The sequence below is a fragment of the Eumetopias jubatus genome, unplaced genomic scaffold (genome assembly GCF_037043125.1).
Source record: "Eumetopias jubatus isolate StellerSeaLion01/CBP00866 unplaced genomic scaffold, mEumJub1_p1.0 scaffold_14, whole genome shotgun sequence".
In the NCBI taxonomy this organism is placed as follows: Eukaryota; Metazoa; Chordata; class Mammalia; order Carnivora; family Otariidae; genus Eumetopias; species Eumetopias jubatus.
Genome location: NW_028274820.1, coordinates 86,204,993 through 86,229,256, shown reverse-complemented (window position 1 = coordinate 86,229,256; position 24,264 = coordinate 86,204,993). Strand labels below are relative to the sequence as shown.

Here is a 24,264-nt window from a genome sequence, read left to right as displayed (position 1 = left end):
TGGATGCAGGATGCGCTGGGGAAGGCAAATAGCTCTTTTCATTCAAGTAACTCCTAAAGGAACTGACAGCTGAGGGCTTCTTGCTGGTGGTACTCCCAATGACTATAGGATTTAGTTCATTCCTAAAGGGGGCCCTGGATGGTGTATCACTGCCTCCACAACCTATGCTAAAATGCTTAGGAAGAAAACTAGCACTTACCAAGAACTATGTACCAACCACTTTCATAGACATTATCCCATTCAATCTCATAACCAGTGGTTACTCAATCTCAAGGCCACATACTTAATGATGTTAGTGAGAGGAGGAGCCATATCTGACTCCAAAGCTCTTTCCTCCATATCACATTTGCCAGGGGACTCTGAAAATTGGATATTTCAGAAATATTTATTGATCCATGTCTTAAAATTGACATCTTCAGGGCACCTGGGTGGCTCAGTGGGTTAAGCATCTGCCTTAGGCTCAGGTCATGATCCCAGAGTCCTGGGATGGAGCCCCGCATCGGGCTCCCTGCTCAGCGGGAAGCCTGCTTCTCCCTCTCTCTGCCTGCTGCTCCCCCTGCTCGTGCTCTCTCTCTCTCTCTGTGTCAAATAAATAAAATCTTTTTAAAAAATTGACATCTTCTTGGGGTAACTGGCTGGCTCAGTGGGTGGAGTAGGTGACTCTTGCTCTCAGGGTTGTGAATTCGAGCCCCACGTTGGGTATAGAGTTTACCTAAAAATAGAATCTTAAAAAAAACTGACATCTTCTCAACATCTATTATGTACCAGGCGCTGGGAAATTATAGAAAAAAAGACAAAATGTCTGCCACAGAATTAACAGGCCACATGAGGTCAAGAATATAGAGACAAATCAGCATGTCCTGCATTTTTCTTTAACTATATTCAGCTGACTGGGTGCAGGAGCAGAGTGGTGGAGAGTTGAACTCAACTGGGATTGAAGTTTTGCCAGATGAGTACTATAAGGCAAGAGAGGTTCAAGGAAATTGAGAGAATATTCATGAAAATGTATTATTTTTAGCTTATTTACTTTGCTGTCAACTATATTCAATAGTAGAAAGAGGGTGCCTGGGTGGCTCAGTTGTTAAGCGTCCGCCTTCAGCTCAGGTCATGATCCCAGGGTCCTGGGATCGAGTCCCGCATTGGGCTTCCTGCTCAGCGGGAAGCCTGCTTCTCCCTCTCCCACTCCCCCTGCTTGTGTTCCCTCTCTCGCTGTCTCTTTCTCTCTCTGTTGAAAAATAAATAAAATCTTTTAAAAAAAAAATAGTAGAAAGAATAATATAATGAACCCCCACGAGTCCACCACCCAAATCCAACAATAAAAAACGTTTTGCAACCTTCTTTCATCTATTCCTCCACACACTCTCTCTTCAAGAATTTTTTTAAAAGATTTTATTTTTAAGTAATTTCTACACCCAACATGGGGCTCAAACTCACAACCCTGAGATCCAGAGTCTGGATCCACGGACTGAGCCAGACAGGCACCCTTCTCTTTAAGAATTTTAAAGCAAATCCCAGACATCATACCAGTTCACCCATAAATACTTTGCGATGTATCTCTCATAAGTCCTTTTTTTTAAAGTAAGGACTTTTAAAAACCATAATCACAATGCCTTTCTCACATATGACTAACAATAATGCTTCAATCTTAACTAATTCTCAGTCCATATTCAAATTTTGCAAAGAAATGATGATAATGATCGGCAATGAACTTAAGCTGGCTAGGGAAAGAAGGATAAGGGAGGCTCTGGAGTTAGGGACCATGGAAATGTGGCTAGATCAATAGATTGAAGGTCCTGGCGGGTGGGCACATTATTGGAGTTAGAAGCCCACAGCGAGTGAACTGGAGGAATTGGGGGTGGTCCCACTTTCATTGGGTCTATGGCTCAATCACAACAGTCTTCTTTTCCAGTTGATTAGATGAGACAAACGCCTTCCAATCTGATCTCTTTCCCACAATCTCATCTATTTTATCGCCAGCACCTGTGCAGACTAAATTAGGTCCTCCTTGTATACACTTGGTACTTCTTCGGAGCACTTCTAATCATAATCTCAAAACTACAGGAACACGTATTTGAGGTCTAACTCCATTAAGACCTGTCTCCTTTGTTCACTGCTGTCACTGCCAACGCCTAGGACAGCGTCAGTAGGGCACACTCCACAAATTATTGTTGGACAAAGGAGGGAGGGTGTTCAATAATGCCAAATGCCAGACTTCTAAACCCACCTGTAACACGGTTTCTAAAAAAGCTTCTCAATTATTTACTCTTAAGTGACGGTCGCCATTTCTTCACTTCTAAAAGGATATAACTTAGGAGGGCCATATCAGTTAATTACTTTAAGACTAAATTTGGCCCTCATCCCTGTCGAGTTTGGAGAAACTGCGCTCTAAAAATCCCTTATCAGCCCAAATACGATAGTACGTAAAGAAAACGATTAACCTAGGTTTAAACACCAGGGCCTCCCGTGGTGGTTCGCCTCGTTCTAAAATGAGGGTTTACCTCGTTCTAAGATGGCCACGAAGGGTGGGCCCCGCGGTCAGATTCTCTGAGTCGCGTGGGCAAACTCGCGGGACCGCGACTCAGAGGAGGATCTTAACGGCGCAGAACGGAAGTTCCTGAGCCTTCAGACCCGCGGGGAAGCAACTCCGCAACGGACCAAGATGGCGGCGCCCAGTGAGGGGCAAGCGTTCGCTGCGGGGGTTGAAAAGAATTGGGGTGCGGTTGTTCGCTCCCCAGAAGGGACTCCCCAAAAAGTCCGGCAGCTGATAGATGAGGGGATTGCCCCGGAGGAGGGAGGCGCGGAAGCGTGAGTTCGCGAGTCCACCCTGGGTCCGGCGCCGGCGGATTGGGGAGGGTTTGGGGAACGCAGGCCTGGGGGGGAGGGGGATCCCCTGGGTCTGCAACTCGGTTGGTGGGGTTGGCTACGTCAGGGGTTGTGAAAGAGAATGGGTTTACTACGTTTACTCGGCTTTAATCTTATCGGGATGTACTGCATTCCGTACCACGGGCGGATTTTTGCCACGAGACAGGTTTTGGAGGGAAGGAAAAAAAAGACCGCTAACTGAATATGCACCTGACATCTTAGTTTGATTTCTTAACCTTTTTTTGAGCCTTAGACACCTTTGGCAGCCGGGTAAAGCTTATGAACCCCTTCTCAGAATATTTTTAAGTGCATGAAGTAAATTACATAGGATCATTTTAAAAATTACGTTGGAATGCAGTTATCAAGAGAGTAAAATTTAAAAAGTGATGCAGTGGGGTGCCCGGGTGGCTTAGTCGGTTAAGCGTCTGCCTTCCGCTGGGGTGGTGGTCCCAGGGTCTTGGGATCAAGCCCCGTATGGGGCTCCTTGTTCGGAGGGGAACCTGCTTCTCCCTCTTCCTCTGCCCCTCTCCCTGGTTGTGCGCTCTCTCCCTCTCAAATAAATAAATAAAAGTCTTTTTTTAAAAGTGATGCAGTAACATGGTTCATTATTAAAGAGTTAATTAACATCTAGTAATGTCTGCTATCTACCATAATTCTGAAGCAATCATAAACATAAGTGATATTTCAAAACGTGCAACAACCATAATGTGGTGACAAAATATCTGATTTCCATTGGTGACAAATTCACAGGTACTGCTGATGCTACTATATTTTGTGGGGTTTTTTTTTATTACCTTCATTCATAATTGAAGGAAATGCTAAATTTCAGTTAGAGGTTAGTAAAATGTCACTTTTTTCTCAGACAGGTTTGTGGATCCTCTCAATTTCTTTCAAGAACCACACTTCCCTGAGGCTCTCTGACTCTCTGAGAAAGTCTTTGAGTTTATTTCTTTTGAGTTATAATAGTTGGTGTAACCCTGTTTTTGTTAAAATGACTTTTTTCCTCAGCAGTTCCTCCCTCTACCCCTCCCACATGCTGCTGAAATACCTTTTGCTGAAAATAAGATAATTGTTTTGTTGGTTTTTTTCTCCCTGAATTTTTTTCATAAAATTGCCTGAAGATCTTTACTTTTTTTTTTTTTTAAGATTTTATTTAGTTATGTGACAGAGAGAGCACAAGCAGGGGGTGTGGCAGGGAGAGGGAGAAGCAGGCTCCCCTCAAAGCAGAGAGCCTGATCCGGGGGGATCCCATGATGCTTAACCAACTGAGCCACCCAGGCACCCCTGGAGATCTTTACTTTGATTTGAATTTTCAAATTAGTTCTTTCTTTGGGGGGTGGATATCAAGAGTCAACCCAGGTAGAAATATCAAAATTTTTTTCCCTGTGTTAAAAAGAGTTAAATTTCTAAGGTGGTTCAAATTGTCTAATGCATAGAAGCCTTGAGTCTAATTTTATGTTTACATAAGTTGTGTGAAATACTATTGGAGAATAGTGCGTGAGCTAGAACAGTTTGCCGGTATAGGATTAGTAGGTATGGCCAAACTGTAAAGAGGTTTGAACGCCAGACTGAAGAATTTGGATTCTATTTAGTAAATATTGTGAAACCATTGATAATTTTAAGCAGAGGAATGACATAACAAATGATTTTTAGAAAGGTTAAAATCCAGCGTGGCATGATTGATGCTATGATGTGCTGAGAAGTGAGATGAAAAATGTTTGGGCAAAGTGATGCTGTGGAAGGATTATCAAGAGTTCTGCCACTTTATTTTAGGAAGGACACATCTGCCACATTCCAGTCAGTTAATGGGTCGCCCCAAGCAGAACAGCCGCCATTGGAATCTACAAGCAAAGAAGCCTTCTTTAGCAGAGTGGAAACATTTTCTATATCCTTTTTTATTAGCTCATGTGAGCTGCACTTTCTCCCTGCTCCTGGAACTGTTACTCCTCCACTTACTCTGATGTTTTAAATTTAAGAATTAAACTTGGTAAGGGGCGACTGGCTGGCCCAGTTGGTAGAGCATGTGACTCTTAATCTCAGGGTCGTGAGTTCAAGTCCCATGTTGGGCATGGAGCCTAGTTAAAATTTTTTTAAAAAGTAGATTTGGTAAGAAATTTTATAGGAAAATTAGCATCAGAGAATGTTGTTCCTCAAAGGGATGTTTGAGATGACCCGACATCGCTTCTTGGCCTTTTGGCTAAGATCAAGTGTTGAGATGACCTGACCTTTTTTTTTTCCCCTGACCTTTTCTTTTCACAGAAGAAAACAGTAAGAGCTCGAGAGGAGAAGAAATAATAACTAACACTTGTATGTAGCGTATTTTCACATATATTATCACATTTGATCTTCACCTTAAACCTATGAAAACAGGTATTATTATTATTATTATACTCATTTACAGAAGAGGAAACAGTTTCAGGTAGATTATGTGACTTGCCTCTGGTCAACCTGCTAGCAAATGGCAGAGTCAGGAATACAGCATAAGGCTATTGGTACCCCAACCTAACGTTTTTTGAGACTGCCTACTACCCTTCCTGTCTCTTTCTAGATTTTCCCCTGTATATTATCTATTATTACATAATGAACTACACTATGACTTAATGGCTTAAAACAACCAACCACTTAGGTCACAATTTCTGTGGGTCAGGAATGTGGGCCCAGCTTGGTTGGGTCCTCTAGCTTAGGGTCTCTCGCAGGCTACAATCGAGGTGGCAGCTGACCTGCAAGTCATCTCCAGGCTCTCCTAGGAGAAGATGCACTTCCAAGCTCACCCACATGGCTATTGGATTGAGGGCTTCAAGTCTGTAGTGGCTGTTGGCTAGAGCCCTCCCTACATTCCTTGCAACATGGGCCTCTCCACACGGACAGTTCATAGCATGGCAGCTGGCTTCCATCAGAGTGAGCAAGTGAAAGAGAGCAAGAAAGAAGCTAGACTCTTTTTGTGACCTAATCTCAGAGGTGACATCCCATCACTTCTGCCCTTTTCTATTCACTAGAGTGATTTTTTATTTTTTATTTTTTTATTTTTTTTTTAAGATTTCATTTATTTATTTGAGAGAGAGAGAGAATGAGAGATAGAGAGCATGAGAGGCAAGAGGTTCAGAGGGAGAAGCAGACTCCCTGCTCAGCAGGGAGCCCGATGTGGGACTCCATCCCGGGACTCCAGGATCATGACCTGAGCTGAAGGCAGTCAATTAACCAACTGAGCCACCCAGGCGCCCCTAGAGTGATTTTTTAAAAAATATAAAACATAAAACAATTATAGACTTGCAGACTTTGTTGCACAGGTTATAAAGAACTTCCTTTCTGAGCTACATATAAGTAAGTTGCCAAAGTGATGATACTCGCTACCCCCAAATATTTCCTACATAGAAGGACTTTTTCCTACATAACTGCAATACAGCCATCAAAATCAGGAAATTTCACCTAATAAATTACTACCATCTAACCCTCAGACCCTAATCATTTCAACAGTTGTCCTAATAATATTCTTTTTTTTTTTTTTAAGATTTTATTTATTTATTTGACAGAGAGAGACACAGCGAGAGCGGGAACACAAGCAGGGGGAGCAGGAGAGGGAGAAGCAGGCTCCCCGAGAAGCAGGCTCCCCGCGAAGCAGGGAGCCCGATGCGGGGCTCGATCCCAGGACCCTGGGATCATGACCTGAGCCAAAGGCAGACGCCCAACGACTGAGCCACCCAGGCGCCCCCTAATAATACTCTTTATAACAAAAGGAGCCAGTTGAGATTCCTGTTTTTCCTGGAATTTCGTGATCGTGATACGTTCGAAGGTGACAGGCCAGTTGTTTTTCGGAGTGTACCTCAATTCGCATCTGTCTGCTGTTTCCTTTCAGTTCGATGCAGCTGGTGGAGGAGCCTCCCAGGACGGTGCTGTGTGCTCACTGCGTCCTGCCAGGTGGCAGATTTAGGTGTATCCCTTTCCTGGTGATTCCTTTCCTCCCTTGAGTCAGGGAGTGTCTGCCCATCTTTTCCATTGTAAAGTAACTCTCTTCTTTCTTTGTAGTTAAAGTGTTTTGGGCAGAGGTGCTTTGAAACTATGCAAATATAGGGCGCCTGGGTGGCTCAGTTGGTTAAGCGACTGCCTTCGGCTCAGGTCATGGTCCTGGAGTCCCGGGATCGAGTCCCGCATCGGGCTCCCTGCTCAGCAGGGAGTCTGCTTCTCCCTCTGACCCTCTTCCCTCTCGTGCTCTCTATCTCTCATTCTCTCTCTCTCAAATAAATAAATAAAATCTTTAAAAAAAAAAAACTATGCAAATATCCCATTCCTCATCAAACTTCATTAAGTAGTAATTTACTCAGAGCAGCCTGGGCTGCCTTTTTTATTCAGTGGGTTATAATCCATTACTATCATGATATATTTTGATACTCCGGTTATCCCTGATTTGGTGATCGGGGACCCCATGGAGATTTCTTTACACCCTACTTGGCTTCAGCACCTCAAGGTGAGCAGCCCCTTTTTACCCACTTTGGCTTCTGACACCTGGTACTGAGCTGCCTCCCCTCACCTTCCTGGCTGTCCTCCTTGCTCACCATCTGATAGCTTTAGGAATAAATTGCTCAGGAAGAGGAAGGTATTTTAATCCTTCTGCTGCTCCTTGGACTAATTCCTGATTTTGCTGCAGTATTTAGAACCGTTTTCTTTGGGTCTTTTTTGTTTTCATGGATATGAATTGATCACCACTTAGGATATGACAATTGTTTATTTAACACAGCTAGTTAAGTAATTCTAGTACTTTTATTTACTTATTTACTTACTATTTTTTTAAATAGACTCCATGCCCAGCTTGGAGCCCTTTAACATTTATATCTAAATTCTGTTTTCTAGGGCGCCTGAGTGGCTCAGTTGGTGAAGCGACTGCCTTCGGCTCAGGTCATGATCCTGGAGTCCCAGGATCGAGTCCCGCATCGGGCTCCCTGCTCGGCGGGGAGTCTGCTTCTCCCTCTGACCCTACCCCCTCTTGTGCTCTCGCTCTCTCTCAAATAAATAAAAAAAGAACTGCTTTAAAAAAAAAAATAAATTTCTGTTTTCTAGCCTTTAGGCCCTCTTTTGCTGATTTAGAATATTTTCAAATTCCCATATTTTAAGCATAAAATACACAGGGCTCTGTAGAGAAAAAGTTAATAATTTTTGCCCCTCTGGTTATTATTCAAATGACTTTCATTATTCTGTGAAGTATGTGTGCTTTAAAAATAGTTTTTTCAAACTTTTCTTATGGCTTTTCCTCTCAATCTGTTTATTCCTGTATATATAAAAGAATGAGTTCAAGTTTTAATTTTTGACTTACTCATTTTAATATACTTGCAGCGTTGTTTTTCTTAATGTGAATACTCTCTGAAATGGGCAGGTAAGCCCTCCGAGCTGTCTCCACTTGTCTGTGCAAAATACGGCTGGGTCACAGTTGAATGTGATATGCTCAAGTGCTCCAGCTGCCAGGCTTTTCTCTGTGCCAGTTTACAACCAGCTTTTGATTTTGACCGATGTAAGTATAAAGTACAAATTACATTTTCCTCCATGTTCACAGATATATTAGACCAGTTTTTCTAAAAAGACCAGTCACCTGTGTTTGATCAAAGAATGTGTACTATTACATGGAGCAAAGTGAATTTGTGATCGTCTTCATCTTAATGATTAGCTTCAGTTACTACTTTTTTAAAAAACTGAGCTATTTTAAAGTGAACCTGACTTTATGCATTCTGGAAAACTAATAGCAGGGTATGTTTACTTTATGGTTCCAAAATGTATACTTAGACAAAGAGACAAGGCACTTTGATGAAGCCTGGTGCTTCAGAATGCCTGCCTTGTAAGACACATATTATCTCCTTTGTTATTGAGCTTAGGATCTTGATTTAGAACTTGTTTTGTGAAAAATATTAAGATGATATAGTTGCTAATATTTTCATGGCTTTTAAAATTATCTTAGTCATTTTTATTTTTAATTCTGTCTATACTCTTAAAGGTTCTTGGCCATTCGATTTTGAATCTATCTAGTGTTTTCTAAGGCATTACTCCCTATGTGGGTTTCAGATAAGGACCGATGTGCTGAGCTGAAGAAAGCCTTGTGCACTGCCCACGAGAAGTTCTGTTTCTGGCCAGACAGCCCCTCCCCAGGTACTCATTTCCAAGATCTCCCATTTACCATCTCTTCTAGTATTGTCTATTTCTTTGCGAAAATCTAGTCTTGGAGGTTTCTTTTCTTCCTTTCTACTTGTGCTTTTCAAGAAGAACTTACATTCATCCACTTGTTAGGTTCTTACTTAACTTTATTATGGCATTCAGCATGCCAACAGCTTAGCCATGTATACATTATCCCACTTAATTCTCACAGGGGCCCTGGGAGCTAGATTCTCAACCCATTTTTGGGGTGAGGAAACAGAGTCAGAGATCTTAAAACCAAGTGGTGAGGAGGCAAAACTATGGTTTTATCTGATTTCAAACTCTGCTTTTCCCACCATAGCAAACAGTCCCATGTTCTCCCCTGGCTTCCTTTGGTGCACTAACGGTGGCAGTTAAATGGGGTTCGGTTGCTAAAGCAGACTCACAGGAAGCCAGATGAGAGTGATTACAAATATAGAGTTTATCACAGTGAAATGACACAATATAACAGAGCATTGAAGCCAAAGACTGCCTGTATAAGGGCCTTGGCAGGGCGCACTCTCTTGCATCAGGTGACTTTGTGATTGTCTTCACTCTAATTATTAACTTCAGTCTTTAGTTTTTTTTTAGAACTAAGCTACTTTAGAGTGAACCTGACTATGTATTCTAGGAAACTAACATCAGGGTATGTTTTCTTTATGGTTCCAAAATTTATACTTAGGCTAAGAGACACAGGAGTTTTATGAAGCCTCACACTGCAGAATGCCCTGCCTTATAAGATACATGATAGCTCCTTTGTTATTGATCTTAGAATCTTGATTTAGAGCTTGTTCTGTGAAAAATATTAAGATGATGCAGTTGCTAATATTCTCCTATCTTTTAAAGTTGTTTTAGTTATTTTTAATCGTATCTGTACCCTTGAAGGCTCTTGGCCTTTAAGTGTTTCTATGCACAAAAAGCCCAAAATGTAGTAACAAGTGGGATTTTTTTTTAAAGATTTATTTACCCATTTTAGAGAGAGAGAGAGAGAGAGCATGCGTCCATGAGTGGGGAGGGGGACAGAGGGAGAGAATCTTCAATCAGACTCCCGCTGAGTATGGAGCGTGATGCAGGCCTCAATCCCATGACCCTAAGATCATGACCTGAGCTGAAATCAAGAGTCAGACACTTAACTGAGTCACCCAGCACCCCAGCAAGTGGGATTTTTAAATATTTTACTGGTTGGGGCACCTGGGTGGCATAGTCAGTTGGGTGTTGGACTCTTGGTTTTGGCTCAGATTGTGATCTCAGGGTTGTGAGATTGAGCCCTGCATCAGGCTTAGCACTCAGCACAGAGTATGCTTGAGATTCTCTCTCCCTCTGCCCATCCCCACCCCGCTCTCTCTCTCCCTCTCTCAAATAAATAAATCTTTTTATAAATAGATAGATAGATATTTTACTGGTCACATAGGCATATTCTTGCTGGGTAACCAGCCTCCACAGCAGAGCCTTCCAGAAGGCTCACCAAGACCAGTTGCAAAACTTCATGCCTGACCAGACATTCGTGCCATGCAGGTCTAACTTTTATTTCAGTAGGACAGCTCAAGCCAATTCCAGGGTCACTGATGCCTGGAAATACTCAGTCACTTGGGCATCTGCCTTTGGCTCAGGTCATGATCTCAGGGTCCTGGGATCGAACACCACCTGAGCAGGGAGTCTGCTTCTCCCTCTCCCTCTGCCCCTGCTCGTGCTCCCTCTCTTGCTCACTCTCAAATAAATAAATAAAATCTTTAAAAAAGAGAGAGAAAGATTGAAAGTGTCTATAGAGTGCCATTTACTGATAAGGGGAGATAGAAGGGACTATTAAGGAATAACATTTTTAAAGTGAAGATGATGTGTAACAAGGAGTTGCTGCTGTTGGCCTAGCTATTTCACTGTGTAGTACAACTGAACTCAGTCCCACGAGGATGTGACTCCTTCTCCCAGTGTACCCAGTCCAGGTTTTTAGGATCTGCCCAGGACCCTGTTGGTGGTTCCCAACTCTTATTATTATACACTCTGCTTTCTTGTTCCACCTACTTGCAGACCTCTAACTCCTATCCCAACTTTTCTTTTGAGCTTGACTCATTTTCAACTACCTTCTAAACATTTTTATGTAATGTCTTATAGGTACCTGGAATTCAATATGTGCAAAACTGAAGTCTTCATTTTGTACCTAAACTTTACTTCTCTTATATTTTCTCCATCTTAAATGGTACTGACCTCCCCCCTAGTTGTCCTAGCCAGAAACCTGGATGTCACTTTAGATGCCCTTCCCTATCTATCATCACCACCTGGTCCTGTCCATTCTACCTTCTAAACAGATCTCAAATGTGACCTTTCAATTATACCACCCTTGATTTGGTTCTTTCACATTCCAGAGACTTTAGTGTGAAGAGAGGAAGACCTACAACTATTTATGCTTTAATGCTTACATTTATTAAGTATATCTGAGAAATATAATTTTGAAGGTAATTTTTTTCTAACGTTTACCAACTAAATTAAATCCCCTTAAATATTTTAATTTATAATTTATAATTACTAATTGACTAGACTGATTATTTTGAACATATCAAACACTGAAGTAGACAAAATACTCACATATGTTAATATAAAACATAAAGTTTAACTTATGTTAAAACATTTTCATGGTGGGTTTAATTTCTTCTGTTTGCTCTTTTGCCTTCATCAGTTTTTACTAGTATTTTCTTAGGATTGTAGGAATCAGACCAAACCCTAAATCAGACCAAAGTGACCAGTCTCCTAAGTTTTGTCAAACCTGAGCCACTGGTCATCAGAACATGTTTCCTTCTTAGTGTTAAACCTCACTTGATTTTTTGTTTTATTTTTAATTTTTTATTTCTTAAAGGATTTTACTTACTTATTTTTAGAGAGAGGGCAGAGAGCAGGGGGAGGAGCAAAGGGAGAGGGAGAAAAAGGGGGAAAGAATCTCAAGTGCACTCCCCGCCGAGCCCAACTGGGACTTGATCTCACGACCCTGAGATCATGACCTGAGCCGAAACCAAGATTTGGACACTCAACCCACTAAGCCACCCTGGCGCCCCTTCACTTGATTTTTTAAAATCCATACCTTTTTTGTTGATTGTAGTTTTTTTATAATTGGACTTTTCTAGTAAAATGATACATCTTTTTAAATTGATGGCATATGTCTTGACATATTTGGTTACTTGCAACAACTTTTAATAGTTTGAGAATATTTAATAACATTAGGGACCAAAATCTGGTTGCTGATGATACAATAAGTGGTGAACAAAGTGCTATTTTTACTTTTGTACCTCTTAATAACAAAACTAGAAAAGAGATTTTTTCTTTTTCTTTTTTTTTTTTTAAGCATCCTTATGATTGAGGGATAATTGACATAAAATAAACTGCACATATTTAGGTGTACAGTCTGGTAGGCAGACACTTAACGACTGAGCCACCCAGGCACCCCCAAAAGCACATTTTAAAAGATTTTATTGGGGCGCCTGGATGGCTCAGATGGTTAAGTGTCTGCCTTCGGCTCAGGTCATGATCCCGGGGTCCTGGGATTGAGCCCCACATCAGGCTCCTGGCTCAGCGGGGAGTCTGCTTCTCCCTCTCCCTCTGCCTCTCCCACTGCTCATGCTCTCTCTCTCTCTGTATCTCTGTGTCTCAAATGAATAAATAAAAAAATCTTTAAAAAAAAAGATTTTATTTAGGGGTGCCTGGGTGCCTCATTCAGTTAAGCATCTGCCTTCGGCTCAGGTCATGATGCTGGAGTCCCAGGATCAAGCCCCACCTCGGCCTGCCTAGATATGCTAAGTGAACTCTTGCTCCTCCGCTCTCCAAGACTACCATTAAGAAAAGTGTGACTAGGGGCACCTGGGTGGCTCAGTCGTTAAGCGTCTGCCTTCGGCTCAGGTCACGATCCCAGGGTCCTGGGATCGAGCCCCACATCGGGCTCCCTGCTCCACGGGAAGCCTGCTTCTCCCTCTCCCACTCCTCCTGCTTGTGTTCCCTCTCTCGCTGTCTCTCTCTCTGTCAAATAAATAAATAAGTAAATATTTTTTAAAAAAAACATCTTTATTAACTAAAGTCCATAGTATATATTAGGGTTCACTGTGTTGTACATTCTGTGGATTTTGACAAATATATAATGACCCGTATCCACCATGACATTATATAGAAGTGCCTCACAGCCCTGAAAATTCCCTGTGCTCTACCTTTTCATCACTCACTCCTTCCCTCCCCCAGAATCACTGGCAACCACTGATCATTTTTACTGTCTCCATAGTTTTACCGTTTCCGGAATGTCATATAGTTAGAATCCCACAGCATGCAGCTTTTCAGACTGGCTTCTCTCACATAGCACTATACATTTAAGGTTCCTCAGTGTCTTCTAGAGTTCATTTTTTTCATTGCCACAGTTTGATATATTATTGCATTCTATTTCATTAAAATAACTGGGTTGTAGGGCGCCTGGGTGGCTCAGTTGGTTAAGCGACTGCCTTCGGCTCAGGTCATGATCCTGGAGTCCCGGGATCGAGTCCTGCATCAGGCTCCCTGCTCAGCAGGGAGTCTGCTTCTCCCTCTGACCCTCCCCCACCATGTGCGCTCGCTCTCTCTCTCTCTCTCTCTCTCTCTCTCATTCTCTCTCTCAAATGAATAAATAAAATCTTTAAAAAAAAATAACTGGGTTGTAAATTAGGTAAATGATAAACTGATTTCAGAACCTAAGAAGGGGTAATAGCTGTAGTTTTAAAAACTATTGCCTAAAATACGATGTTAGGTTTTTGCTGGACACAAAGGGCCAGACAGCTTGATCCCTGTCTTAGGAGCTTAGGTATTGTTGGGAAAGAAAAGTCTACATACATGAGGTATTTAGTAACAAAAGGGTAACAACAAAACAAAGGTTAACAACAAAACAAAAGTAAAGGAGCTATAAGAAACTAGGAATTCCCTAGTACTGTTGAAGAATAGGAAGAAATTCCAAGTGCTGTAATAGAAACTCTATAAAAGCAGGAGCTTTTGTCACTCACTGATCATAAGACCTGGGTATGTTACTTTTATATTCCTCAGATTCCTCATCTGTAAAATTTATACGATAATATCTATCGCACTGAGTACTTTTTTTTTACATTTAAATTCAGTTAATTAACATATAGTGTATTATTAGTTTCAGAGGTAGAGTTCAGTGATTCATTGGTTGCATGTAACACCCAGTGCTCATTACATCATGTGCCCTCCTTAATGCCCGTCACCCAGTTACCCCATCCCCCCACCCCCAGTCATTAAATGAATTTTATAACATTGATGTTCCTTCTCTCCATTCTTCTGCCACTGGTATTTTACAGGGATTATTACCTTAGATCACTTTAATGTCTGCTAAGCTTATTTTTTTGCATCCCAACTGACCCCTTACAATCTCTACTCTAAACTGTGCATGTTATCTATAATATCACTCTTTCAGTGTTCATGATCCCAGCATCCTGGGATCAAGTCCCACATCGGGCTCCTTGCTCAGTGGGGAGCCTACTTCTCCCTCAGCCTGCCGCTCCCCCCTGCTTGTGCACGCTCTCTCTCTCTGACAAATAAATAAAATCTTAAAAAAAAAATATGTGAAATTAAAAAAAAATCTTTAAGTAATTTCTCATCACATACATTAGTAAAGTCATGGTCTAGTTACTCTCTACACTTTAACCCCATCTCCTACTCCTTTCCCCATAGGCAGACTTTGTTCCAGTCCTGTGAAACTATTTAGAATTACCCATCTGTGCCATTCCTTTGGGCCTTTGCTTTTACACACTGTTGTTGGTCTTCTAATTCAGCTTAGACCGACTGCTTCTGAGAAACCCTTCTTGAGAATCTTCTTTTTTTGAATATTATCACAAAAATATCATTACAGCCCCATCAAAAAAAGTCAGTAATTCTTAATACCTTCAAATATTTTATCAATTTTATCAGTACCTAATCCCCATTGTTTTACAGACATCTTTTATTTTTTAACAATTTGCACCACATGATCTTCCAGTGTACTTTGTCCACAGATCGATTTGGGATGTTGCCATTGGATGAACCTGCTGTTCTTGTTAGTGAATTCCTAGATCGTTTTCAAAGCCTTTGTCACTTGGACCTCCAGCTTCCTTCCCTGAGGCCAGAGGACTTGAAAACTATGGTGAGTTTTTCTTGGCTAGCCTACAGTGGCCTTCAGTTGTCACTACCATTTGTACATGAAGCATCTCTTTAAGTGACAGAGGATTCAGATTGCTATGAAGAGAACTAGTTGTCCCTCAACTGACCTTTTCTAATCTCCACCAGCTATTGAGAGTTTAAGTAAATGGGTCCCACTGAAACTTCTAGATAGGATTCTTTAAATGGCACACATTCAATTTTATCTTGATTTGTTACTTAAACTATTTAACAGAAGATACTGAAATGTGACTTCATATGGTTTATTGCATATCATTTCCCAAAGAAAATATTACAGAAGTTAGAAACTCCCTTCTCCCCTGTGAAGAGAAATTAGAAATGCTCTGAAACTGAATATCTGTACTTGGAAACTGAATATCTAGTGTCCCATTTCATCACCCTGTAGACACTCCAAAGACAAGCTTTACTGTAGGAAATAGAAGCTATTATTTTGTTTCTTCAAGTTGAGAGGCTCTTTGGATTTTAACCAAAGTTTAACTTCTGTGCCTATATTATTTTTTATTTATTTATTTAAGATTATTTATTTTAGAAAGAGCATGGGGGGAGGGGCAGAGGGAGAAGGAGAGAGAGATTCCCAAGCCTCATGACCCCAAGATCATGCCCCAAGCCAAAACCAAGAGTCGGACACTCAACCAACTGAGCCACCTAGGCACCCCAACTCTGTGCCTATTTTAAATGTCCCTTGTCCCTAGCCAAGGCAGCTTTTTTGTTCACCTTGTCAGCTCTTTATTATTCTTAGAACAAAAATAAAAACCTTGGCAAGCTCTCTTGGTCTGTCAAGAAGTAAATTCAGTGTCAGGTTAAGATATAAATAGGAATCTGTTTTCATTACTTGGGTTTTGAAGTTTGCAGGTTTCAGAGAAAATCTGCATTGGTAAATTGAAAACAAAGTAGAACTAAGAAAAGATCTGGTAGTTCTAGGAAAACTGCTACCTTTCTCAATCAACAGATGCAGGGCATTTCAGAAAGCTTCTGTCTGAAACCTTAGCCCTGTCCTAGAAGTGAGCCTTCCGTAATGAAGAGAATTGTCTTCATGTTTGGGATTTCTTTCATGATTTTTGCCTTGTACCCTCTAGATACATCCTCATATGTGATTTTTGTGGTTGGAAATTTCAGTCTGTGACCTTGGTTCCTTTGTAGTGCTTGACAGAAGACAAGATTAGTCTTCTTCTGCACCTGCTTGAAGATGAACTTGATCACCGAACTGATGAGAGAAAAACTGCAAGCAAATTAGGCTCAGACATCCAAGTCCATGTCACTGCCTGTGTTCTCTCTCTGTGCGGCTGGGCGTGTAGGTTAGTCAGTGAATTTGCAGGGGGACGTGAACTCTGACAACATCATACACTGGTATCCATCAGTCACTAATAGGATTGGAGATCCATGGTGTTCCCTGTCAGAAAAACAGACAAAACCTGAGGGAGTGGCAAGGGGATGGTAAGAATCACTAACAAAACCAGATTTGACCTCAGAAATTCTTGGACACACCTGAACTTTGTTTTTTGTTTTTTGTTTTTTTACTATCACTTCCCAGCTGAGAATCTGTGCTCTTGGAAACAGTGAAGTTCCTTTCTGTTTATAGAAAGGAAGAAAAATCAGTTGAATTCATAAAAACTACCAAAGGAAACGCCAGCTGGAACCCTCAGGCCTCCATGTTGGTGTTTCCATTCTAGCTGCTCAATTTGGCATAGACTCCCTCTGAGATAGAAAACTGTTGGAACGGGGGCACATGGCTGGCTCAGTCGGTGGAGCACTGACTCTTATCTCAGGGTTGTGAGTTCAAGCCCCCGCTGGATGTAGAGATTACTTAAAAATAAAATCTTTTTTTTTTTTTTTAGAGTTTATTTATTTGACAGAGAGACACAGCGAGAGAGGGAACACAAGCAGGGGGAGTGGAAGAGGGAGAAGCAGGCCTCCCACCAAGCAGGGAGCCCGATGTGGGGCTCGATCCCAGGACCCTGGGACCATGATCCAAGCCAAAGGCAGACGCCCAATGACTGAGCCACCCAGGCGCCCCTAAAAATAAAATCTCAAAAAAAAAAAAGAAAACTGTTGGAACCAATCTAGATTTACTTTAAATACACTTTCTTTGATAGATTAAGGAATATTTTTCATTGAAAAGGAAAAAGTTTCAAAAAGAATAGGAGAATTTATAAAACATAACCTTTAAGATAGTCTTGCCTTAGAGGTTACACCAAGACCCTTAGATCTTTCTTTAGGAACTTTGTGAGAGACGATGGAGTTGGGGGCCTGAGATGACATGATTCCCAGTCCACTGGGCTGTTCCAAAGATTCGTTTGATGAGATAAAGCGTTCTCATGAATGATTACACTTAGTCCCTTGGAAATGTTACTCTTTGAGGAAACTTTCTTTTCTGTTCCTGCCTAGTTCTTCTTTGGAACCCATGCAGCTCTCCCTGATAACCTGTTCACAGTGTATGAGGAAAGTGGGGCTCTGGGGCTTCCAGCAGATTGAGTCATCCCTGACAGACCTGGATGCATCCTTTGGCCTGACCAGCTCCCCCATCCCAGGCGCTGAGGGGAAGCCAGAGCGCTTCCCTCTTGTGCCTGAGTCTCCTCGGAGGATGATGACCCGGAGCCAGGATGCTACATGTTCCCCTGGCTCAGAGCAGGTATGGACTTAATTGGCTTGCTTGGGGTGGCCTTTTTAAAAAGCAACATTCTTCCCAAAAGTGTTGTGATGGAAAAGTTGGAGATGACCTTAGGTGGGTAAGCTTCACTTCTGACCACATTGACCAGAATACCGCATTGTTTTTATTCACCAGTTGCAATGCAGAAGCTATATTCATGATTTTGTATAAAAATATATTATTTTTTTCAAGAGTTTAGTTTTGTCGATGGTTCAGAAAGTAAATTCTTAGAGTTTAAACTGTAAAGCATTAGCTTTCACCTGCTTCTAGAAAACTTTGTTCTGACCATTGTCCTTTATGTCATTGGTGTACTTCTGTTACCTCTTCTTTCCTTCAGGCTGAAAGGAGCCCAGGTCCCATTGTCTCCCGAACTCGGAGCTGGGACTCTTCCAGTCCCGTTGACCGTTCTGAGCCAGAGGCTGCTAGCCCCACGACCAGAACTCGGCCCGTGACCCGCAGTATGGGGACAGGAGACGGCACTGGCCTGGAGGTGCCATCTAGCCCTCTCCGGAAAGCCAAGCGAGCTCGCCTCTGCTCTTCCAGCAGCTCGGTGAGTCCACCTGTGTGTAAAAGTGCCTGAGCACAACAGGCAGTGCAACACGCCAGGCCCTCACCGTGTAGCACAGGGAAGCAGGCATGAGCCCTTCCCGGGTCCTGTGACTCTAAGTAGATAATGTGAATAAGTTTCAAGATGGGACAGTTGGGTACCATATCTTTGCAGTGGATTCTGGAGAGATAGTAAATATTTCAGGCCCATGGGGATGGCAGTGAGATCAGGGGGACCGACCTGATCAGGTACTGTTGGTTTAACATGAAGGGAATGAAAGTATTTATAAAGAGAGTGGGCATGACGTAGACAGTGTTGAAAGGAGAACGTCAGACTGGAAACGTGGGCACTTGAGAGATTCTGGTTGGGACAGCTCCTAGCGGTGCCTCCCTGAATTGATGTGGCACCCGCCCTTCATCAGCACTATTTCTCTTCCCCCTCTCAGGACACATCTTCCCGAAGCTTCTTTGACCCTGCCTCTCAGCATAGAGACTGGTGCCCTTGGGTAAATGTCCCACTTGGCAAGGAAACCAGGGAGCATGGTGGAACGGAGGTAGACACCAGGGGCCCCGCAGAGCCAGGCTGGAAGGCCGTGCTGAACATCCTCTTGGCCCACAAGCAGTCCAGCCAGCCGGCCGAAACAGACCACACGGTGAGATAAGCCGCTGCCTGCGCGTGTGCGGCACTTGCTGTTCATGGGATGAGGAGCAGAGGCGGGTCCTATAATTAGCACCCTGCCTGCCCTCAGCGCTCCGAAGTCAAGTTAGACAGAGTCAGGTTTCGTCCCAGAGAATCGGCATGGAACTAATTCAGTCTTCCTGCAGTTGCTTAGCATTTGGCCTTCCCTCAAATTCTGGTAAATTGTTTGTCTTCTTAACTAAAATGACTCAAAGTAAAGAAGGAGTATCAAAACAGAAATAGAGGGGAGGCAGCTGCTCCAGCCCCATGTTGCGGAACGGCTGCTTTTTCTGTCAGTTGCTGTCACTTGCATTTGGAGCCTGGCCAGTTAACTTAGCTGTCTGGAGCCCTGTACTCTGACCCCCAGATGACAGTTTCATTCCTCACGGTGGGCATGTTACTTTGCTCTGTTCCACAGCCCCAGGCTTGGGCACTGAGCCTCAGCTGGCCGTTGGCAGTCATGATCTCTGCTGCTTGCAAAATGTGGGTAGATGCAAATCCACCTTGACAGCTGAGAAAACAAGTGTTTACTCTGTGTAAAGAGGGGAAGTGATAGGAGGGTGGGCAATAAGGAATCATGGAAACTGGGTTCTCTTTCCTTTGCTGGCTCCTTCCCAAATCTGCCTTACAGCATTTCATGAATAGAATAATGTCTGACCCCCATGCCCTCCAAGGACAAAGTAAAATAATACTTGCCAGTTGATGTTTACAAGAAGCACTCCCAGGTTTGTGGGATTCTGCTGGAGAGAACCATGGCGTTGCGAAAAGCCCAAGAATGTACATTTGTACCCTTAGTAAACAATGCAAATGAAGGCTTCCCAAGTTTTTCCACAGGGAAAAAAAAAATCCTCATTTTTCCAGTTTAAAAACTTTTGAAAATATGTAAAGCTATCTGAGGACAACTGTCTCCACCTATATTCTCTGCCCAGATCTTCCTGAAATAGAGCCTTACTGACTGCCCTCTGTCACTGTCTTACTAACAAGAAATCCCACCAGGGTTCTTGTGGGGTTTTTTGTTTTGGTGGTTTTTTTGTTTTGTTTAGTTTTTGTTTTTGTAGTGGGAGAAGTTGACCTCCTAATTGGCCCTGGTTCCAGGACTTTTGAGACCCTTTTTGGTAGTTTGTCTTAACCTTCCCACAGCTGCTATGACTGGGAAGTTCAGAGCTTAATGAGGCTGGGTAAAGGATCTTGATGTTAGAAAAAAGTTTATGTTATTTTTTCAACCAGAGTTTCTTTTAACTTTGTCACTCTATTCACTAAATTCCCCTCCATCATTAGTAAGAGCTCAGAGTCTCCCCACCCCTGCCCCAGACTTTTATTTTATTGAGACACTCATCCACAAATAGGATAAGAAGACAGTGAAAATGTCTTCTGATGTCCGAAAGTGGAGGTAACTTTATGGATTATCTTGCTTGGTGATTATTTATATTCTCACTGCGACCCTGTGCTCTTCACTGTGACTCCCACAGAGAGAACCAAGTGTTCTGATTCCCTGAGAACTTTTATCTTTTAGTGAATTGCTTTGTCTCCCTGTCACACCATTTCTCAGAATCTCAGATCACTTCATAGGCACGACCAAGTGGCAGTGAGAGTCTTCCTATTATTAGCTCCGCTGGCTATAAATGAAGCTGAGAAGGCCAGGGTCATCATTTAGCTTCGTTTCACCCCTTCGTTGTGGGTTATACTGTTAACCCCAGCGAGGCATCACGTGAATGTGAATCCTTGTTCACAAGAAATAATGCACTGGGACCAATTCAGCATCACCAGTGGAAACCAGCGCAACACGTGTGCTGCGCTAATGGTGGGTCCCAAGTGTCCACCTCACACACAAAGACTAAGATGGACGCAGGTGCTTGGGGGAGGACACAAGCCGTGTGTGACAGGCTCAGAGTGCATCAGCGGTCGTGTAACTGTAGAACGCGGGCAACGGTTGATTTTTAGTCCGGTATTTTTAGGTGTGTGTGATGTATACAATATAAAGTAATAATATAAAGTTAGCTTGTTTTTCTCAATCCTAGACCTATCTAGATCACCGTGGGAGAAATTCACAGACCAAGCCTTAAAGCTGTTACCCCACCCTTCGTCTTTATAAAAGAATTTAATCTCTAATAATGAGCTTTTCTACCTATAGAGTCTCTCTGAGAAATCAAGGAAGGTATTCCGAATATTCCGGCAGTGGGAATCTTTATGCTCATCCTGAAGATTTTCCAGCCCTTCCTGGAGAGAAGCGGAATGAAGGACTTTGAGAAATAAAGTCTGAAATCCTTTTTGGTCAGCAGATGCTAAGTTTTTCTCCGTTCTGGTTTAATCATAAGGAGCCCCTGTCCTTGCAAAAGGCAGTGAATGTCACTGTCTGTGTCTGACTGAGGGGGAGCCTGTTTCCATGCGGGGTGTGGGCAGGTGAGGTACAGCAAGCCTGCTTCTGTTAAAGGAGTGTGGGGTTTATTCAAACAGACGGAAGACCAAGGACTTGAGCACTTTTACTCTCTTTCAGTACGGGGCAGTGTTTTGAGGACTCTTACATCCCAGGAATATGAGAGTATGTATTAATAAAATATTTGTTAAATTTCTTACTGCTGGAGAACTACCTTCCTTCTTGCCTCCTGGGCTGATACAAACAAGGCAGACACTGAGAAAACTTGAGCGGAGCACTTAACAAAATCTAAATTTCAGTTTGCAGATTGGCTGCAAAGCCTGACATTTATTAATTTACTTGTGATTCTAGTCGAAGAGGTATTTCTTTTTTTGGAGGTGGGGGAAGGGCAGGGGGAAGGGGAGAGAGAGAATCTCAAGCAGACAACACGCTGACCATGGAGTCCTACGCGAGGCTCGATCTCACGACCCTGAGATCATGACCTGAGCCGAAATCAAGAGTCAGACGTTGGGCGCCTGGGTGGCTCAGTTGGTTAAGCAACTGCCTTCGGCTCAGGTCATGATCCTGGAGTCCTGGGATCGAGTCCCGCATCGGGCTCCCCGCTCAGCGAGGAACCTGCTTCTCCCTCTGACCCTCCCCCCTCTCATGTGCTCACTCTCTCTCTCTCTCTCTCTCAAAATAAAAAATAAATCTTTAAAAAAAAAAAAAAAGTCAGACGTTTGACTGAGCCACCCAGGCGTCCCCCAAAGAAGCATTTGTGAACCAGAGGGTGTTCGTTATGTCACCAGGAGATGTGTGTTGTAGTGAATGGCAGGCTGATAATGTTCTCTTCACTTTGGCAATAACAGAATGAGAGGCTCTAATAAGGGAAGAAAGTCCTTGAGGAGAGACCCCTCTCCATGTGCCTTCTGTACACGGCTCCCCTGAGTGGGGCTCCCCAAAGCCCCTTGACTGCTGGTGGGGAGCATTAGTGTCTGTGGTAGAGAAGATGGACCCTGACCCGTCCCATCTAAATAAGACTGCCCACAGATAATAGGGCCAGAAAGGCTAGAAAGTACTGTCTGAAATGTCATATTTTCTTTTAGTAACTGTGTTTGGTTGGGTTTCTGATTCACTTTTATACTGAAATATTTTAAAGAAGATAATAGACATCATAATATTCTGCCCGTGCTAAACTTCAGTTTCCATCTCTTAACAAAATACATTTTTTCCTGTATTCTTCACCCAACAAAAATGAATGATCCCTTAACATCATCTAGTACCCGGTCCATAGACAAAATTCCTAAGTATTCCAAGATGTTCTCTACATTTGATTTGTCCAAACCAGGTCCAATTCAAGATCATGGGTTGCATAAATCCCTTTAGTCTGAAGGATGGTCCCTTTTTTTTATGCATATCAGATTTTTAAATTTGTCATTTTTCAGCCCTAATTTTTAAAAGGGTAAATCATGGGCGCCTGGGTGGCTCAGTTGGTTAAGCGACTGCCTTCGGCTCAGGTCATGATCCTGGAGTACCAAGATCGAGTCCCGCATCGGGCTCCCTGCTCGGCAGGGAGTCTGCTTCTCCCTCTGACCCTATCCCCTCTGATGTGCTCTCTCTCTCTCATTCTCTCTCTCAAATAAATAAATAAAATCTTAAAAAAAATAAAAGGGTAAATCATGTTGATATCACTCCTAAATCAATCCTCTATCAGATGAGGCTGGTAGAGCTGTTCCCAGGTTATTTTTTTAGGGGTGCTCTTTTGCCTTTGGCATGAGTGTTCATTGTCAGTCTCCATGGTCCCCTTAGGGGTAGATTGGTGGGCAGCTCTCTGACATTCACAGAAATGAGACTTTGGGCCCAGGGTGGAAGCTTTTTGCTCACTGGTGACTAAGTGAGTTTGGAGTCTACCCTCTAGAAGCTCGTATCCTCTAGGTCACCACTTTAGGAATGGTGCAGAACCATTAACACAAGGTGCTCAAAAGGACTACCAGGTTATAATAATGTGGGTAGATTTTTTAAAGTCCACTGCAATTTTTAATTATATACCTCCCTCCAAGGAAAGTATTCACATTTCTTTAAAATAGGCTTGGGGTGCCTGGGTGGCTCAGTTGGTTAAGCGACTGCCTTCGGCTCAGGTCATGATCCCAGGGTCCTGGGATCGAGTCCCACATTGGGCTCCCTGCTCAGCAGGAAGCCTGCTTCTCCCTCTCCCACTCCCCCTGCTTGTGTTCCCTCTCTCGCTGTCTCTCTCTCTCTCTCTCTGTCAATTAAATAAATAAAATCTTTAAAAAAAAAATTAAAAAATAAATAAAATAGGCAAAGCTCCACAAGCTTGTTTTGTGCATGTGTGTGTGTTTGTGCATGTGTTTGTGTTTAAAGTATAAATGGAAGCAGATTGCAATAGACTCGGGTGTAATTCAAGAAACAATCTCTTCCATGTGGGAGGCACTGTGTAAGCCCTTGTATAGTGCAAACATAATCACTTCCTGTTTCTGCCCTCCAGAAGTTTATCATCCAGGCTGGAAGACACATCTATACACAAATGTTGCACAAGAATGCTCAATACTCTGGGAGAAGCATAAAAGAAGAATTGAGGGGCACCTGGCTGGCTCAGTTGGTAGAATGTGTGACTCTTGTTTTTTTTTTTAATATTTATTTGAGAGAGAGAGAGCATGAGTGGGAGGGGCAGAGAGAAGGGGAGAGAAAATCTCAAGCACACTCCCTGCTGAGCGGGGGAGCCTGATGTGGGGCTGGATCTCACAACCCTGAGATCATGACCTGAGTTGAAACAAAGACGCTCAACCAACCAAGCCACCCAGGTGCCCCAAGTGTGCAACTCTTTTTTTTTTT

General features: G+C 42.8%; 1 protein-coding gene across 2 annotated transcripts; it reads left to right on the top strand.

Annotated features, from left to right (window-relative positions):
* The first annotated feature begins 2,641 nt into the window (after positions 1-2,641).
* ZC3HC1 (zinc finger C3HC-type containing 1) lies at positions 2,642-21,628 on the top strand. 2 transcript variants are annotated; one of them, XM_028106409.2, is made up of 10 exons: positions 2,642-2,805; positions 4,636-4,747; positions 8,212-8,362; positions 8,908-8,991; positions 15,024-15,151; positions 16,327-16,481; positions 17,572-17,815; positions 18,171-18,383; positions 18,826-19,032; positions 21,190-21,628. In XM_028106409.2, exons 1-10 carry the CDS (start codon positions 2,660-2,662, stop codon positions 21,256-21,258), a joined length of 1,509 nt encoding a protein of 502 aa, XP_027962210.1. In that variant the 5' UTR covers positions 2,642-2,659; the 3' UTR covers positions 21,259-21,628. The 2 variants fall into 2 exon arrangements, with proteins under 2 accessions (XP_027962210.1, XP_027962211.1); XM_028106410.2 differs by lacking the exon at positions 18,826-19,032.
* The last annotated feature ends 2,636 nt before the right edge of the window (positions 21,629-24,264 follow it).

Excerpts from the sequence above, each read along its gene's own strand:
- ZC3HC1 (XM_028106409.2), top strand. The coding sequence starts at position 2,660 with ATGGCGGCGCCCAGTGAGGGGCAAGCGTTCGCTGCGGGGGTTGAAAAG. Across the intron at positions 2,806-4,635 it reads GAGGAGGGAGGCGCGGAAGC|GAAGGACACATCTGCCACAT; the intron begins GTGAGTTCGCGA and ends ACTTTATTTTAG. Across the intron at positions 4,748-8,211 it reads GCAGAGTGGAAACATTTTCT|TCTCTGAAATGGGCAGGTAA; the intron begins ATATCCTTTTTT and ends TAATGTGAATAC.